Source organism: Amblyomma maculatum, chromosome 8 (assembly GCF_055883805.1).
Source record: "Amblyomma maculatum isolate TAMU_Amacu chromosome 8, ASM5588380v1, whole genome shotgun sequence".
NCBI lineage: Eukaryota > Metazoa > Arthropoda > Arachnida > Ixodida > Ixodidae > Amblyomma > Amblyomma maculatum.
Genome location: NC_139351.1, coordinates 60,447,508 through 60,465,628, shown reverse-complemented (window position 1 = coordinate 60,465,628; position 18,121 = coordinate 60,447,508). Strand labels below are relative to the sequence as shown.

Below are 18,121 nucleotides of genomic sequence, written 5' to 3'. Positions count from 1 at the left end.
GCAATTCCATCGACACGAATTTTTTTGATCCTTTGGGAAAGCGCTCGGCACCGTGATTTGAAAACTGTTCCTCTTGCATGTAAGGCGGATGTTATACCTCTTGAAGGGAAGGAAGGCCTCGTCAGGCTAGCATCCTTTAGCCTTCCCTCCGCTTTTTCCTGTATAGGAAAGAAACCAAATAAACCATCAACTATCAACTACGCCACAGCTGCACCTCCTGATCCTATTTGCGATACCATAATAAACTGTTTGTATGTAACGAATTGTGAGCTGATTGGTCTAATTCTTTAAGTACTTAGCATCCCCGTTGTTATGAACAAGGGTAATGTAAGCGATGTCATAGGGCATTGTGTATACAGGTTGGACAGTTTTTCTAGCCCGATATCCCCCGCGTCCTTTAGCAAATCTTTTTACTTGAACCTTGATCTTCTCCATTGCATCTACAGCTTTCATAAACACGTCCCCTGTTACTGGTAGAGTGCCTGATTGCTTTTCACTATTGCCAATCTCATTATTGTTCTGAATCCTTCAGCATCTTTATAGGTCCGTATAGAACTTCTCTGCTACCTTGCTTATCCTCTCCTTATTAGTAATGATATTTGGCGCCGTAAAATACTGAAATTGCCTGCAGTTTTTAATAGCTGGCGAGGCGTTGGGAATAGTAGGCGAATAAGCCTACTTTTGGCCGGAAGTGACCGCAGATCCGAACCACACAATGGAAATAGCTAGGTGGACAAGATTAGGATGCAGCGCATTTCTAAGGCAGTCGCATATTATGACCAGCAGCTTACTAGTATCGCACAAGATGAATGTATATGAGTTGCTTCTTACCTGTGCTCACCTATGGGGTTGAAACGTGTAGGTTAAGCAAAAGGGTTTAACTTAAGCGCATAGGGCTATCGAACGGAGAATGGTAGGTGTAAACCTAAGAGATAGGAAGCGCGTGCACAGTGGGTCAGAGAAAATAACTCGGGATGCTGAGGAGGAGGAGGAGGAGGAGGAGGAGGAGGAGGAGGAGGAGGAGGAGGAATGGCAGGGTGGTTAACCCGTAAAAGAAACCGGTTTGCTACTCTGTACCGGGGGAAAGGAGTGAGTGGATATAAAAGTCGTTAGAGAGGGATGGGTGAAGTTAGTACAGTCACATCACAGAAATGTCACATCACATCATGTCATAGTCATATCACGCAACAAAACAGCAAAATCAGTCTTTCGGTTAGGCCTGTGCTTTTCATAAAGCGGAGCAGTGCCTGGGAGGCCTACACCGCAGACGGTCAACGTGGCCAAGGACCTAAAATCTTAATTTCAGCCAATAAGCGTCCATCTAGATGCTCCAGCGCATGACATAGACAGTCTTTCCTCACTGTATATAGTGCACTCACAAAAAATGTGGCCTATAGATTCGTTGCACCGCCAGTTTGTACATGCAGGGCTGTTTGCCATACCCTTCTTAAAAGAATACATGTTTGTGAATGCTACACCAACCCACAGGCGGTAGAGCAAAGTTTCTTCACATCGGGGTAGGCCAGGTGGAAGCCGGAGCTTCAGGTCAGGGTCCAGGGATTTTAAGCGGCAATTCGTAAACTGGACAGAATTCCACAAGGAAATTGTGTGTTCCTGGCAAGTGCGCGAAGCCTACCCGCTGCGTCTGCCCTGGAATAGGGAATCAACATACAATCGCCGTCTTGGTGGGCTGTTCGCGTGACCTCGTCCGCCCGCAGATTGCCTGCTATGCCGCTGTGTCCTGGAAGCTATTTGAAGATGTTGTCATGTCCTCCATTAATCGCATATTGATGAATTTGTCATATTTCCGCAACGAGTTGTTCATGGGCTCCACGGCGAAGAGCCGCTTTTAAGGCTTGCAGGGCTGCTTCTGAATGAGTAAATAGACCACCGCTGAGGGCTCTGCTGGATGATATGCCTAATTGCGACACAAAGAGCGGTTAGCTCTGCAGCTGTTGAAGAAGTCTGATGAATTGTGCTAACTTTTATTTCTGTATTCATCGAGGGTGTGACCATGGAGCCTGAGGAACTCACGGCATTCACTGAACCATCGGTGTAGACGTGCAAACGATTTGCATGGTGCTCATGGAAGTATTCAAGAGTGATTTGTTTTAGTTCTGGCGGCGATAGCTCGACCTTCTTCCTGATGCCGGGTATTGAAAGAAGCATGTGTGATTTATGCAGGCTCCATAGTGGACAGGACGGTCTAGATGCGGGTGTAAACTGGGATGGCAAAATAGCGCGATGTGCATCAACGGTCTCTGTAAACGATGTACGCGGCCTGGTAACTAGAAGACTGGCCAAATGATGACAACGAACCCGGGAGATGTGTTGGAAATGTGCCCTCAGGGTGTCAACTGTTAAGTAGGTAGATATGGGATGCTCCTGTGCAGTTAAAATGGTAGCAGGCAGGCAGATTTCGGCAATCCCAGGCAGGTTAGCAGAACTTGAGCTTGAATGCTCTGTAGAAATCCCAAGTTGGTTTTCCTGATATTTCCAAGTGCAGGTAAGCTGTACCGAAGACATTCCATAAATTATGCATGGTATAGTTGGAGCATCGACCGCACGGACGCTCTCCATGACTTTTCCCCAATAAAGGCAAGTACGTGAGCAATTGCTGTCAGCCTCTTTTTTCATGAATGAAATATGGAGAGTCCATGAAAGATTTGCTCGATGATCACTCCCAGAAAGCGATGGCTGCTTTCGTAGGGTATTGCTTTACCATCAATGCGTACGGTGTAAGGTGACATGTTCTTGCGTGTAAATGCAACTAGCAGACACTTTTCAGTTGATATCTGTAGACCTTGCAGGTGGAGGTAGGCCGCAACTACACTTGGCGCCTTTTGAAGCCTCACTCTAACCTGTGGGCGCGTAAATCCTGATACCCGGATACAGATGTCGCCTGCATATTTTTAAAGTTGCGTCGACTCAAGTCGACAAGCCCGACAAGAGTTAGATTGAAAAGCGTTGGGCTTAGTACTCCGCCCTGTGGGACTCCACGGGAAGTGAAATGAGAAGATGTTGAGCCATCCCCCGTCTGCATAAAGGGAGGTCTATTTTATAAATAGCTCCGTATCCAGCAAAGAACACGGCCGCCAAGCTTGGCAGCTTCCAGAGCATCCAAAATGGTCTGGTGAGTGACGTTTCATATGCGTCTTTATATCCAGGAACAACGCCGCTGGTAAGCGCTTCAAAATTTTTTTGCTGTTGTACAGATGATACCAGCTCCACCACGTTGTCAATTGAAGAGCGTCTACGTCGAAACCCTGACATTATATCCGAATATTTGTGGTAGCACTCCAGGTACCACTCAATACGTGTAAGCAGCATTCTTTCCAGTACTTTACCAACGCAACTAGGCAGAGCAATTGAACAGTATGATGTCAAGTCCAGAGGCGATTTGCCAGGTTTCAGGAGCGGAACGAAGCGATTCCACTTCCACTCGTCTGGAACTGTACCCTCACTCCATGATTTGTTGTAATATTCCTGACATTCTAGTAAACATCATGGAGAAGGAATCGTAGAGGGCAGGCAATTACTGTGAGGTGCGGAGAACCGGCTGTCTCTAAGAGTAACCATATTACATTCCAAGAGAAGAAAAGCAAAGCAGGCGGTGGCAGAAAATTTGTTGATTCAATAAGGTTAAGGCGCTCGAATATGTCATTTGGATGCAGCTAGCACAAGAGCTGGTTAATTGGAGTAAAGTGAAAGAGGCCTTCACTCTGCAGGGATACAGTCGATCAAATGATGATGATGATGATGATAATGATGATGAAGTTAAGTGTCATCTCATTTCAATGCGGCGGAAAGAATACTTTATGCTCTGAAGTAGGCTATACACAAGCGCTTATGAATATGCCTCATGAGCTACATCATTTGTTCTAAATAACGGGCACATATGCATGGCAACAATCATGCTTCAGTGCTCTCCCCCGTCGCCATGCGACCATGGCTAATTTCCAACTAGCGATCCCATGCAACCATACATATTGGGCATTCAGGTATGCTGCATGTGGTCCGAGGTAAGGAGGCTACAACTCTAGCAAGAGGGCTTTCGAAAATGACGCAGCCACATTGCAACCCTATTGAAAACTCCTATGTTATTTTACACCGGATTCGGTACACTGCCTTATTGTACAGGATGAACCGGCATGAACTCGAAAGGAAGTGTGAGTTCAAAATTTTCTGTATGATAAATGGCCTTCGTTTCCGAAGAAAAAACTTACCCTCTGCTCGAAAAATAGGCACAGTTACAAAACAACACTGCTACAGTTGAAAAATAAAAAAATTACAAACAGTTCAGCGTTGCTGAAACGAATGTGGGGCTATAGCATTAGCTCCGGGTGACTGAGCGGTCTTCTTCTTCTTACTCAGCCCACATATAAAGCCCCGATTTAACCAAGTCGTATGAACGTGCCTTAGGGACCTATATATGGGTAACGTGAATGCCAGGGTTGTGGCAACGTATTACCAAACCATATACCGTAGGAGCACTCGCGCAGAAGATGCTCTGGCGCTTGATTCCTCTGAGCAGCGTCACCTGGCGACAAATAGTGGATATATTGTCTAAAGGAATAAGAATGCATCTAAAGGACACTGTTCCCATTGATTTTGTGGCCCAATGGATTAACGCTACCTATCTCTGCACTGATGACATTGAAACATCTGTTCGACTCATTTTTTTTCAATTGGCTCCACAGTATATATTTCCTGCCTTCAGTGAGTGCATGTTACCTTTAGGTTGCGTTCAGACAGCTCTAAGCAACGATCGCCGTTTAACTCGCTGCGATCGTCGTCTGCTCCAGTGCGCCTACGGGATATGCTTTGACAATACGCGTCCTGACAGGCTGATCCTGACCTAACCGTCCCATGTGAAACGACAGACCCAAGTTGGCAGCTCCTTCCAGGGGACCACGGACACGGATATGGACACAGTACACAGCGACGAGCGGATAGACCTGGCGTAGTATTGGTTTCGCAATAAAAAACAATTCCTAAAAAAGAAAAATTACATGCACAGCTCGGGAGTTGAACTGCCGTCAGCACAAATCGCAGCCCGACTCTGTAAACTTTACGCCACAACCACTTTGTTACCAGCTGGTATTTATTAGCCGCATTTACATGCAGGAAAGCTACATACATTATTCAGAGAGTAATAAGCCTTTATCCAAACAAATTGAATTGAAATATACAACACCGCCCAACTACAATGCGTCTTAACCCAACTCGACTAAACCGGTGGCCAAGAAAAATTATACATCAATAATGGGACCTAGTCAGGCTGATAGTGGCTGCTCAGGTCAATACCTCAAGACGTCTTCCTTAACTCTAATATCGAGCTCTTCCTATTCCAGGCCTCTAAGTGCTTCCTGTATGCCTGACGTCAATGGGGCGCGAGCCCGCTTGTATTCCTACAAAATGCCTTCTCTTGCTGATATGTCACTATTAAAGAGAAGCAAAAGTGCTGAGAGCAGCTGTAAATACATATCTTAAACCATTTTATAAAACGGCTCATCTATACCTTGTATCGGCAATGCCTCCATTAATGCTGATATTTACAATATTAAGTGCCTTCTAATATTAAATGAATGCTATTTTATACCTCATCAATATTATGGCTATTTCCTAATCACTTGTTAAGAAGCATGGCTAGCATCTATTATCGAGTAGCCTTCAGCAAAGGTGTCACCTCCTGCAGTCTATCCAAGTTTATTGTGGTCCGGATTCGGTTACTGATTAACCCCGTAATATAGTATTTTCTATTATATATAGTAGTTTTTTATTATCTCATATATACTCAATAGGAGGGATTGGTAAACTACCTAGTGGATGACCTTTAGGCATGCATGTTATTACTATGCTGTAAAACCATCCTTGCATAGCCTAGGCGTAGCATGAGTGACTGGGGATCCAAGAACTCTGGCTTCTCTTCCAGGCTTTTTACCAACACCTGATTTGTGACAATGTATTCTTGTGAAATCAAAAGTTCCCTTCATTCACCCGGCCATAGCATATGTCAGTTAACACCTGTCAGAGATTTGCTCAAGATTTGCCTCTTCAAGCTAAGCCAATGCCAACGCAGGGCGCTTGCTGAATGACGCTCTTAAAGCCAACGCGTTAAATGTGGAAGGCGTACGTTGAGAACATCAGACCGCAGAATTTGTCACAGAATATACGTAAGGTATAAGACCCTCGTAAGATGGAAATGGTATAGCCATACAAACGAACATGTTACCAGAACTACTGACAAGAGATGGTTGTTTTAGGTGACGGAGTGGCGTGATTCGTTTCCCTTAACGCTAGGGTTCTCTGAGCAGCGTCACCTGGCGACCGATAGCGGAACTTTTGTAAAAAGGAATGATGGCGGGTTTAAAGCTTTCCGTACTCGTTGCTTCAGTGTCGCAATAGATTGACACTACTTAGCTCAGCACTAAGCGAATAAAACATCTCTTCGAATCCTGTAATAGCAATGTTTTTCTTTTTTGTTTACCGCAACATTAAAATAAGCTACCAAGCTCATTCCTGGGGAGTGTTCCCTTGTAGGATACAATATGTAGTGTTTTTATTTCTTAATAGCTGCAGAATCGGTTAGGCTCCCTCCAAGCAGGCATTTTAAATAAAAGTTGTTCTCTCTCTCTCTCTCTCTCTCTTGATAGCTGCAAAACCAGCCGTGAACAGAGCCACGAGGTGATGGCATGACAATGGTAACACTAATCAATTACCTTCACCGTAATCATTTCCTGCCTTCATTGAGTGTATGTTACCTTTAGGTTGCGTTCAGAGACACCGTTCGGAAACTATCACCGTTTAAACCGCTGAGAGACAACCAGTGAGAAGAAACGTTGCGGGACACAACCGTTGAGGAGACGAAATTACGCGACGGAGTGTACTCCAAGACTTAAATCAGCTGGGGCCTCACAGTTACGAGAGCGCTGTGATTAAATGGCTTTTACTAGGAATAAAATAATGAGAGAGGCATTTGCAATGGAGTGGACGTCGACAGGCGACAGTCGATTGGTGATGATTACGATACTTATAAACTTCCTCACTCGCCTAATGAAAAGTCGCTTATCGCGACAGACTGCTTTTTACTTGAACGTTCGTGTCCGCTATTCATCTCATATCGCATTGACTGTACCTGCGTAATGCCTGAACAAGTGTGTATTGGTCTAGTATAACGATCAGTCCAGACCGACTTCTATGTATGCAGCTCAAAGTAGACGGAACATATCTGCTTGAGCAAGTCTACAACGTATCGCAGGCCACCGAAATATGCACTGATAGCTTTATATCAAGAAATGCTTCTTGGAGTATTTACACCTTCCTTACTGTAGACCGAAATTCATTATTGGTATTACTTCTCTGGCAGCATGCGAAGCTGAGAGGTACAATGTGACTCTCATTTTCTCACTAGTCTTGATCTCTACGTATCGAGAACTATGCCGTTCTAAGGTGATTATAACATAGACAATACTGGAAAATAATATGGTGTCAGATATACGTGAGAAAAATCTTCGCTTTATAAAGATGGGAGGTATTAGTGGCATCCCTCATTGACATCCACCCATGCGCAGCCATATGGCCACGAAGGAAAGCTCTATAGCTTTCTCCGAAACTTCGTAGTTTCTGCGCCCTGAAAAATGCGTCCTGGTCCGGGGATGAAAACCTGATAAAGCAACTGCTTCGAAATGGCGGTAGTACCGGGTTCGATTCCTGGACCAGGACAAATGTTTCTTGACTATGACGTTTCAGAGAAAGCTAAAGCTTCACTTTGTGGCCGTATGTCTGCACTTGGGTGGATGTCAATGTGTAATTACTCCCTTATTACAAATCTAGTCAATCTTGCGGTATGTCTTTAAAATATGCGACCAATAAGGGGAGTCGTCTATTAGGAGAACATTTCAGTATTCTCATATGCCAAATAGGCTAAGTCAACCACAATTTCTACAGTTGTGAAAAAATGCACAAATTGCGAAATGTATTCTTACTTTAGGCAAGAAAAATATAAACAATAAGTTTCTGTCTTAAAGTTGTCGTTAACCCACCCGGGTGGTATGATATTGTGTCAAGTTCTTGGTTAGAAAGTAAGAATTTTCTTTGCCTTAAAGTACACCTTATTTTAAGTCATCCGGTTTTTCCGACTGCTGGTTTCCTTATTACTAGAGCCGTGGACTGTTACAAGGAGAGTTTTCACTACTACCTGTTCTGTATTCAAGGCGGAGCATTCTTTAAAATAAACCTGTATACAAAATCAACTTGAAACTTCGTACCAGATTTTTCTGTTGGGCCATAAACCCATATTTTCAAAAATGATCAACATATATTTTGGATTCGTCCTAAATGCACACAACTTTGAACAGCAGAGTTGCTAGCCTGTTCTAAAAAAACATGGCATCATCGGCATTGTGAGCAACACATAATGAACACTTCGCAAGACATTAGCAGCTGTTTGATGGCAAGGCCGAATACAGGCTGATCACTCATTTGGGTGACGTCACGATACCTGGTGACTAGGACCAATTGGCAGCAGCGGCCTACTAGAGATGTTCTTTTGATATGTCAGGTTGAGACTGGAAGGTACCCCTTCGGTAGCCTTACATTCCAAGCAAGACAATTTACTTCGTATGACTACATTAAAAGGGGGCTTTATAACCGGTGGTCTTCAGGTAATAAGGCATCCTGCATTCTGAGTTAAATGTTGTCAGTATTAGTCACAAATACGAAATAGGGATTCAATCAGCAATAAAAACCTGTGAACGGCCACTCAATCAGGCTCTTGACAAGGGAGAGGTGATTTTTAGTGCTATTCACAGATCGATTTCTGGAAATATTTAGACCTCAACGTGGAATGGTTGGGGTTAATAGCTTATGAATGATGGTTTAGGATCTACGACTCGCTATGACATTGACTTACGAAATAACTATTGAGGTAAAGTGCGCACGATTAAAAATGCCTACATGATAAGATGAAGCACTGAGGCTAGGATTACATTACAGAACACTAAAATTATGTATAACTGCCTCGAAAGCAGGCAAGCAGTTAACAATAGCAGCAAGGCGCTGTAACTAGTAACGGAGCACGTCTACTTTGGACAAGTAGTAGCCGTAGATCTAGAAAAATCAATTGAATTGATGACAAAATTAGGAAAACAACAGAGACCTTTCCACCAGACAATCCGCCATTAGAGTTGTGAAAGCAAAATCACTACCATTACTCTAGGAGAGGGAAGGTGAATATAGACATAAGAGGGAAGTGACTTGTAGACGGGATATGTCATATCAAGCGATCACATTACAGGGCGGCTCCCTTCAGATGGAAGGGTGAGATGAGAATCAAACTAGAAACACTTCGTTCCTGTGTGAGGCTCTCCACGCAATATTTTCCGCAGAAGGATGTTGATATGCTTGGATAAAAAGGAACAATAAATATGTATTGGTGTTTCGCTAAAGTGTTTGGCCTAAAACATTGCAATAATAACTGTGTAAGATACAAAAAGGGAGAGAAAAAGGAATTATTGATAATGCGAGCAGCAGAGTTCATGTATCAAAAAAGCATGCTCAAAAGGATTACCAAGTGTCAATTAATAATGATATGGTGCTATACATTTAAATATGAAAGTTATGCGTGCACCATTTTATTCTGTCTTGTCTGAGTCTCCGAAACAGTGAGCTACTGTTCTATGTGTTGAAATCATGTCACACTGAGTAGCATATCTCGAGAGCATGCACAAAGATAAAGAAATACTGTACAAAAGGGCAGAACACACCTTTTTGCCTGGTTCGTTTCGAGCCTCTTCAGGTGACAGCTCTTCCGTCTTGAGTACTAGTTTTTCTTCTTCTCGAAGACCTTCAATTTTGTAGCCCAGGTCATCCCAAACAAAAACAAGTGCCCAATGGCTAATACACCAGGGAAAAGGGCGCTCCTGTCCCTCAGTTGAATTGGCCGAACTAGAAGCGCTACTTCGTGTGGGAGTAAAACATAAAATGACCTCGCAAGGCTTCTTGGATCCATCGTCTTCTCTTTTGCGCTTCCGCAACAGTGGTCGGCGATCTGAAATGTTGCATAGACGCAATTGAATAAACAGCATTAGAAAATTGTACCTAACTTGTCAGAATTTTATATGTGCTTATTTATTCATGCTTCATGAATAAGCATAATGTAGCTGCGTTCATAAAATAAAAATAAAACCAAAATGTACAGTACACACTGAAAAGTTTGCGCTTTTAACCAACTGATTGCAATGAACAGAAAAAAACACTTCAGTTCAGTCGTCAGTCATGTCTGACTAGACAAAATTCTATAAACGATATCACTCCAAGCTGCCTAGTCCCCCACAATCTTAATATATCCCACATATTCAGCTGCAAGACATTAACAATGCCATCTAACCATAGCGGTCACTGCCTACCCTTCCATCTGTGTCCCTAAATCTTTCCCGCAATCACATTTTTCTCCAAACTCCTTTATCTACATGACATGAAGTTAATTAGCTTTAACTTTATATCTTGATCTCTTAACCAGTCAATGTTTATTGGTACCAGTATCAATTGGTGCGATCTTCTGTCAATCCAAGAAGCTGTGAAGTCTCTGGCAGCGCCAAAAATCAAAAGTGTCAAGTCTTCGGCGATCAGCCTTCTTCACGGTCTAACCTCGCATCCTTGCATAACGACTGAACAAAAACCATAGCACGAGTTGATTTTCCCTCTGGATCTAGAGCGAAATATGTTGATTAGGATGGTTTTAGGATGCTTGACGTCTTGCAGGTTCGATGTTGCTCAATCACATTACTCGAGGATACTTCTGAAAAGATTAACTATTTAATAACAAATAATAAATCAAACAGAAAGATACAAGCAAGAAGAAAACATATTCACAATTGACTGACTCGTAGTCTTACCTGACGAAACCAGCCTTTGGTTCCAGCAAAACACCTTCTTTTAAACACTATGTCCCAGCCCTCGGTGGGAACAGCAACCAATAGGGAAATTTTACAAATAGTCACCCAATAAATGGTTAGTGAAAGGGCAACATTACCAATCACGAATTGGGGAAAGTAGAACACTGCCAATGAAGGATAAGGGAAAGAAGTCAACATCTCAAATAACACTGCACAAGCGCATACACTGTCCACTATCGAAATAGAGAATTCTGCCCTTCTCCCAGAAACATGGCAATCACTCGCTTCCCCACGAGTGCATCTTTTCCCAGCCTCAGAGTTAATCCACAAACGCCGTTTCGCGGAAAGGCAACGCCAGAGGCCCATCTACTGAGACGTCGTAGCTCGCAAACAGACAGGAATATCTGTACACGGACGAAAATGAGGAGTCATTCTTCCTGCCCGCTGCCCCCTCTCATGGAAAGCGCTTCCTGAAGCTAGGCTGCAGATACTGGAAAATACCGACGCGACACTGGTTAAAATTCCCCGTCGCCTTTCTCGCGGATCAGCTTATCCGGGAAGAAAGGGGTTCTGCGCGTCGTCTACGCTACAAGAGGTTGACCCCTTCACCCCTCCCGTATTCTCGGTATCCCGCCCGCTCTCAAGCTGCGCGGACACTTCTCGGTAGAGACTCTGACTGTGCCCCCCTTCTCCGCTACTTATTCGGAGGGCAAGAAAAACACTGAATATATAGTTATCTTTCTTTTTCAGGGAGCACAGGCGCGGAAACAAGCCCAGCGTCGGAACTTCACTGCATGAATTATCCGGATCTTTATTGGCAGTGTGATATCTTGTCTCCTTACTGCGCGGTCTATAGTAGTTATGACTGTCTTTATCAGAGAGCGACCTCCTAATTTCTTCACTACAGTCATCTTTCAATGTAATCTTCGAAATCAAAAAGGGGGAATTAATCATGGCTTCCGCTTGATATCATTGCATGTTCCAGGGTTTTACAGACCAAGATGATTTGATATTTGTCTTCATAATGCTAAGTTTAACACCAAACACCTCAATCTCAGTTATCCATGGAAAACAATTTTCACATAGATCTATCTTAAGGGGAACGGGAATGCAGCGATGTGCTCAGACGCGTTCTCGCCATCTTAATTGGTTCATTCGTCAGCACATCACCAGATAGGAGTCGGCAGTTGAGGTAGAACCGGGTATTATTTTCTACCACTGAACAAATTTTATTGAGCTTAGCTCAAGAAAATTTGTATTTTTTCAGTGGTAGAAAATACGTCCCGCAATCCTAATAAATCTGTAGCGTCTTGTGCTGTTAAACACGATAGGAGATTTGTGCCGTGCTCCAAAGGGGTAGTTTATAAAATTCCCCTATCCTGTGGTCAGGTATACATTGGGCAAACGGGACGATGTATTAACACACGACTCAGAGAACATCTCCACTCATTAGAATCTAATCGCTCCACTAATCTAGTTGATCATTGCCGTGAGTGTCAATCTTGTTTTCCGTCCTTGCATTTTACTGACATTTTGTACAAACACCCCGACCAGTTCACCAGGGGAATCATTGAGGCGTATAATATGGCTATGAAAGAAGGATTGTGTGTCAGCAAACCTTCCCTGCTCCTGCGTGACTGTGAGGTTGCATATCTGGATATTACATAGTAAGACGTGCGTTCTGGGTTTAGTGTTTTATTGTCTCTGTTCCTTATATAAACGTGCTTCCTGCGATTAAACTTTAGTTGAGAGTCAGCGCTTGTTCCTGTGGTTTCGTCCTTTCGTCTCCGTTTGTTCGCGCTGTTTTTTTTGATGATGTATCACCAACTCGCCCGCTTAATTATCCATATAGACGATCTTTACATTATGTTTTCTTCAGACCACCTGCTACTTCCTGCTTAGCCCAGTAATTTTTATTTAATATTTTCTATCTCAATATTTCACCATGCCGCTGCCTTTTTACACACTAGAAGCCGACGCGTGCTCCATGAGCCTCAGCAATCTTCCAAGCTATGCTTAGCATGACGACTCGCGAAGTCACTGATGGCACGTAGGCTTACACACCCTGGTATTACCAGCACCATTCCAGTGCTGACATGCGTAGTCTATGCTGAGGACCCCCAAAATAATGTAAAACAATATGCCTCTGACCATGTCACCAAATATAACATACAGTTGAAAAACCTTGGTCTGATATGCGACCCAAATCAGGGAAGGACACCCTACCAGCGCCGCCAAACCAGCCCACTGGCATGAGCGCGAATGACCTCTATACCATGGTCACCGAACTTCCGCCCTGCCACATCATCCACGTCATCAAAGCATACCACATCCTCCGCAGCTCTATCACTTTCGCCAAGTTCTCACCGCATGCAGTTTATGAATACCTTCTTTGAGAACAATGGCTGTTCTCGAGAAGGCCTCTCAATCGAGCGCCCGAGTCAGCAAGATGAACAAAAATGTAGATAAACGCAAAACATACTTCATCCTCTCTCGCATCGGTACGCCTACCAACTGATACAAGGAGGTAATCCATCGTGCAGCACTTGACTCATCACCGCCACAGTCATGAAATACCTAGAGAGTTACTGGCTACCCTTCTATCGCGCAAATTGTGGGCTCAACTGTGACCATGTTTACCATATTTAAAGGTACCTTGGTACCGCGCCATTCGCTTCCGCCGTACCTCCTCTAGCTGCTGCCCCCACCGTTAAAACTTTCAAATTGTTAACGATAGCGCGTGTGGACACTTCGTCGGCGCCTGTCTTGATCCGTTCCAAATTCGATGCCTTCGAAAACCATGCATTCTACCCATGAAACTGACCTTAGTTAGCAAAAGCAGTCGAAAGCATCCCAATTTCTCTCCTCAATGTCCAAAATAGCGGCAAAAAAAACATGCACGGTCCCTAGGCGTGGTACGAATGTTAAACCCGTCCGAATGTACTGCGTTTCCCTATTCAACCTCCACTCTCACCAACCACAACTTCCTTCGATTTCTTAAAGAATCGAGCCACTACAGTCAGCCTTGCGTGCGACAAAAATTATGATAGAACATCATCTTTAAAGCATAGTGATAATTTTGCTCCTGGCCATCGATTTGTCTATGCATACTTCTTCCATAACTGTTTTCACCGCTGGCTTTGCAGTAAGCCCTACATCAACAATCTGGGACGTATTTCCCACCGCATTTTTCATCGCCTTAAAGGGACACTAAAGAGAAAAATGAAGTGGGCTTGCATCGATAGAATGTCAATTCCTGGTTGCAAAAAAGCCACTCTTACTGAAAACAAAGCTGTTATAGTGTAGTAAAGAGAAAGAAGGAGGAATATGGGTATCGCCGCCGCAGCCGGAACGACCGAAGCTTGCAACTACAAATCACGTGACGCGCAAGGGATCCCGGAAGCTGACAAATGCTAATTACGTTGATCGTTTGACTGCGGTAGTCGGTTTTGTCTCGAATATGATAACATGCTTTTATCACGCGTAAACGGCAGCGAAAAGACGAAAAGACAACGTAAATGTTGCAAGGCGAATATAAATTATACTTATTTTGTCCGCGTGTCTGTAGGTGCCGCTAGTCTCTCAAGTAACACGGCGCTACAGGCGTCCACTTCAGTTTCGGTTATGTTCCGGTTCAGGCACTTTGTGCGTGCTCGGATAGTTTGGTTTGGGCCTTCGGCGCCGAACATACGAGCTCGGAGCAGCAGATGCGCCTACCCTAATTGCGTGTCGAATGAAGATCATGACTCGGCACGCACCTGCGAAGTATTCTCCCCTCCCCGCGGGCCAGAAATCATGGAGTCTCCTCTTGCGTTATAGTATGCGTCATCCTACCCTACTACGTAGAAGGAGAAAACAGTTTGAATTCAACAGGCGGGAACAAAAAAACCCAACTTCATATCGCAATACCTCAGCAATAATTCGATTTTTTGCTGCCGGATATGCGGCGACAGTGTCACCAAATGTGGTTTATTAGATTTAGATAGCATATTCGGGCGTCTTTAGTGTTCCTTTAAAGTTTGCTCTCTCAAGCTGACACTGCTACGTTTGTTTTTGTTGCGACTGAAAAAAGAAGGAAAAGAAAATGCACGGGCCTGCTACTGGCTCTGTAGCTGAGCCACCTCCGCTGCCTCGTGCGGGCACAAGAGATAATAGAGAAACAAAGAAAAAGAAGAGGGAGAGAAAGACCGCTACTTTTGTTGCATTACTTACCTTTTTGCCATATTTCATCGGAAAAATATTTTATACGTATGAGTGCTTATACCTGTACCCACAAGTAACTGTTGCCTGGCCTCATTAGCAAAATTTTGCTATGCGCATTGCAACCTTTGTCGACTTCTGCCAAAACATAAATAAAAGCATTTCGCAATATTTCAGAAAATGCTGACAATTATTTTCAAACATACAACCGAAGGGTTTTTCTAAGGCACCGGTATATACTGTGTCAATCGCAGAACAAAATTAAGGATAAATTTTTCGTCACTGATATGAAGCATGGTAAGTTTTACTCAACTAAAATATTACAGCGTCTTGTAATACACCTCAGTACTCTCGCATTTAGCATGTTTGACGAAATCCTCTCCATTTATTGCCCTTTAATGATTCCGAAAACACAACGATTTTTTTTTTTTTTTTTTCACTGTAACTCAAAGGGAAACGTGCGAGCTTTAATTCACTAGATCTGATATTGGCTCAATGAAGAATTACTGCAAGATCATACACCTTCTTTTCGCAAATTCGAAGGTGTCCAAACAATTTTCGAGGAAAAACGTATTTCCTTTACATTAGGGTCCCTATAATGAAAAGTCAGATACATTTATATTTTTACAAGCACCAACGCGTTTCTTTATGAGCAGGTTACTGCGACCGAGAGGTAAAAATGCTAAATACATTTATTTTTATAAAGAAATAATTCTTCTCGAAGCTGTGTTTTATAACTGTTCTTACTTTGATACAAAATACCGGGACTCTGAATCAAATGTAGTTTGAGAATAGGATACCGGGTACTGGGGCAATTTGAAACTATTTGAGTAGTACCGCTGGGTTTGCCCATTGATAAAATGTCTAGTGAATTTCGCAGCCATAGGTTCCATCGAGACCTTACTACAGCGAATGCCATCCGCGTCGTCCGCCTGGGGTTCTTTACTGTGCACTGTCATCAGACAGCCAACGGGCACCTAGATTGTCGCCTCCATCGAAAAGCGGCTGCCTTGGCCAGGATTCAATCCCGAATTCTTGGGCACAGTAGTCGAGTACCGTAATAATTGCACCACCACGGTCGGGAGTGGGGTAATTTAATTAGCCACACATCTGACAATTAAACTATCGGGATAATATAAAAAATTAAATACCTTCATTTTCTTCTTGAGTGCTTGAGCTGGAGGGACTCAGCCCAGAGCAACGTCCTCGCATTTTGGTTGTACATGAAGCTTTGTCCATAACCTGCGTTTTCGAAAAGAAAAGTATGAAATATTAACGAGGAACTATTAAGTGAATTGTTCTCGACAAAATATTCAGGCGAACAAGTAGGCTTGGACCCGAATGTAACGAATTCTTACTGCGCATTTTCTGAAGTTACACAGCCCCCCACATAAAAAAGTCAAACTACAAGATGAGGGTATTTTGACGTACCTGCAGAATACGACGTGCCCACATTTTTGCATTACGAACATTAATATTGCCACGATATATCAGGCAAAATGCCCACTGTGCGCGAGAGGACACTGGGCACGGATAAGGACGGATAAGTCGATCGGATAAGTCGGACGGATAAGAGGACGGATCAGTCGATCTCATATCATGCCCATTTAAAATGGGCATGATATGAGATCGACTTAATATCAGTCATACAAATACCAAGTGCTGCATGTAATTCAGTGCTGTTCAGCGACCACTGTCATGGCGAACAAGATCTGGTGCAGTGCAAGCTACGGGTGCTGAAAGCGAATGCATGCCAGGTATAGGGACATCAACAGCGCTAAAGGCTCCATGAAATGAAATAGCAACCGTTAAATATACACGCTGCACGCCAGACTCAGCGTTTACCAATGTACATGTGCGCTAACGAGGATCTGCAAAATACTCATGGATTACAGTGACTAACGTTGTCGTATTATACTCATGAATGCCTGGCTTCGGTATTCCAGAAATATTTCAGAGCTAGGGCACTAGCTTTACCTGCGTCTTCCATGGAATAAAGGATGGCTATATCTAAAACTTTTCCAGAAAAGAAGCTGGATCCCTCTAGAATATGGCTCTTGTTTTTGCTTCGGAAAAAACGTGCATTCTGTGAGTGTATGTTGTCATCATGCTTTCTTTAAAGCGATGTCTCCTTTAGTCTTCCATTGTTATTATCGCTTTATTCCAGCAGCTACATTTTGACTAGTGCGCTCCCGTCGCATCCACAAGAACTCTGAGAGGCCTTTCAAAAAGGTCAAGTACCATCAGAGTAGCCTACTATCTCAATGTGGGCAGCATTTAAATCTTTGTTCTGCCACTGCCATGCGACCTTACCAATGTTCAATTTGGCTCGCGGATCAATTTTTTATTCTTTCTTTGTTGATGCTTGTTGTCGGAAGACGGAGCTTTTTTAGTTTCTTTATCGCGAAAGATGGGTCGATATGCGTCTCGATGATTCTGGCCACTCGCGTATGTTTCTGCACTTTTATAGGTTGCGGTTTGCTGATTTAACTAGATGTTTCTGTGCCACTGTTCAATTGGGCGTTGACGGGTCTGCGAGTACTCGTAATTCGACGACAGGTGAGCACGTTTGCTACTATCGCTGCCTCCGAGTTGTCCCGTTATGTTGACGATGCAAGTCAGCCTAATAACGATTTCACTGCAGAGAAGGTCATGCCTTCGTATTTGTTGACGACATTGTCACCACTACGTGCCAATATGCCGTCCAAACAGATGCACATGCTTAAAGGCATAAAATTCTGAGTCAGCCAAAGGAAACAGGTCAGCGAGTGCTATGCCATGGGATAAACCTTGCGCCGCGGGGCTCAGGTTCAAGAAGCGAAGATTAGTTCGGTCAGCAGTGGCAGTAATGACAGTGTGCGGAAGTATGACATTACGATGGAGACCATGAGTGATTGGGGAAGTCACCTATGTGTTGTCAGAAAGTTCGGGGAAAGGCGCCAACGGAAAATAGATAGTAGGTTCGGACTTTAGGCTAAACAATTTGGAGCAGAAAAGCAAGTCTAAGCAAAGAAAGTCAGTAA

At 43.6% G+C, this 18,121-nt stretch overlaps 1 protein-coding gene across 3 annotated transcripts in view; it reads right to left on the bottom strand.

Moving 5' to 3' along the window:
* LOC146181253 (uncharacterized) overlaps positions 1 to 18,121 on the bottom strand; it is a 136,182-nt gene that overhangs the window by 64,759 nt on the left and 53,302 nt on the right. For all 3 annotated transcript variants that reach the window (XM_084576314.1, XM_084576312.1, XM_084576313.1), the window contains exons 2-3: positions 16,250 to 16,340; positions 9,768 to 10,051 (exon numbers count right to left, since the gene is read on the bottom strand). In XM_084576314.1, the coding sequence (XP_084432440.1) occupies positions 9,768 to 10,051; positions 16,250 to 16,337 (372 nt within the window). In that variant the 5' untranslated portion in view covers positions 16,338 to 16,340. The remainder of the gene's footprint in view (positions 1 to 9,767; positions 10,052 to 16,249; positions 16,341 to 18,121) is intronic.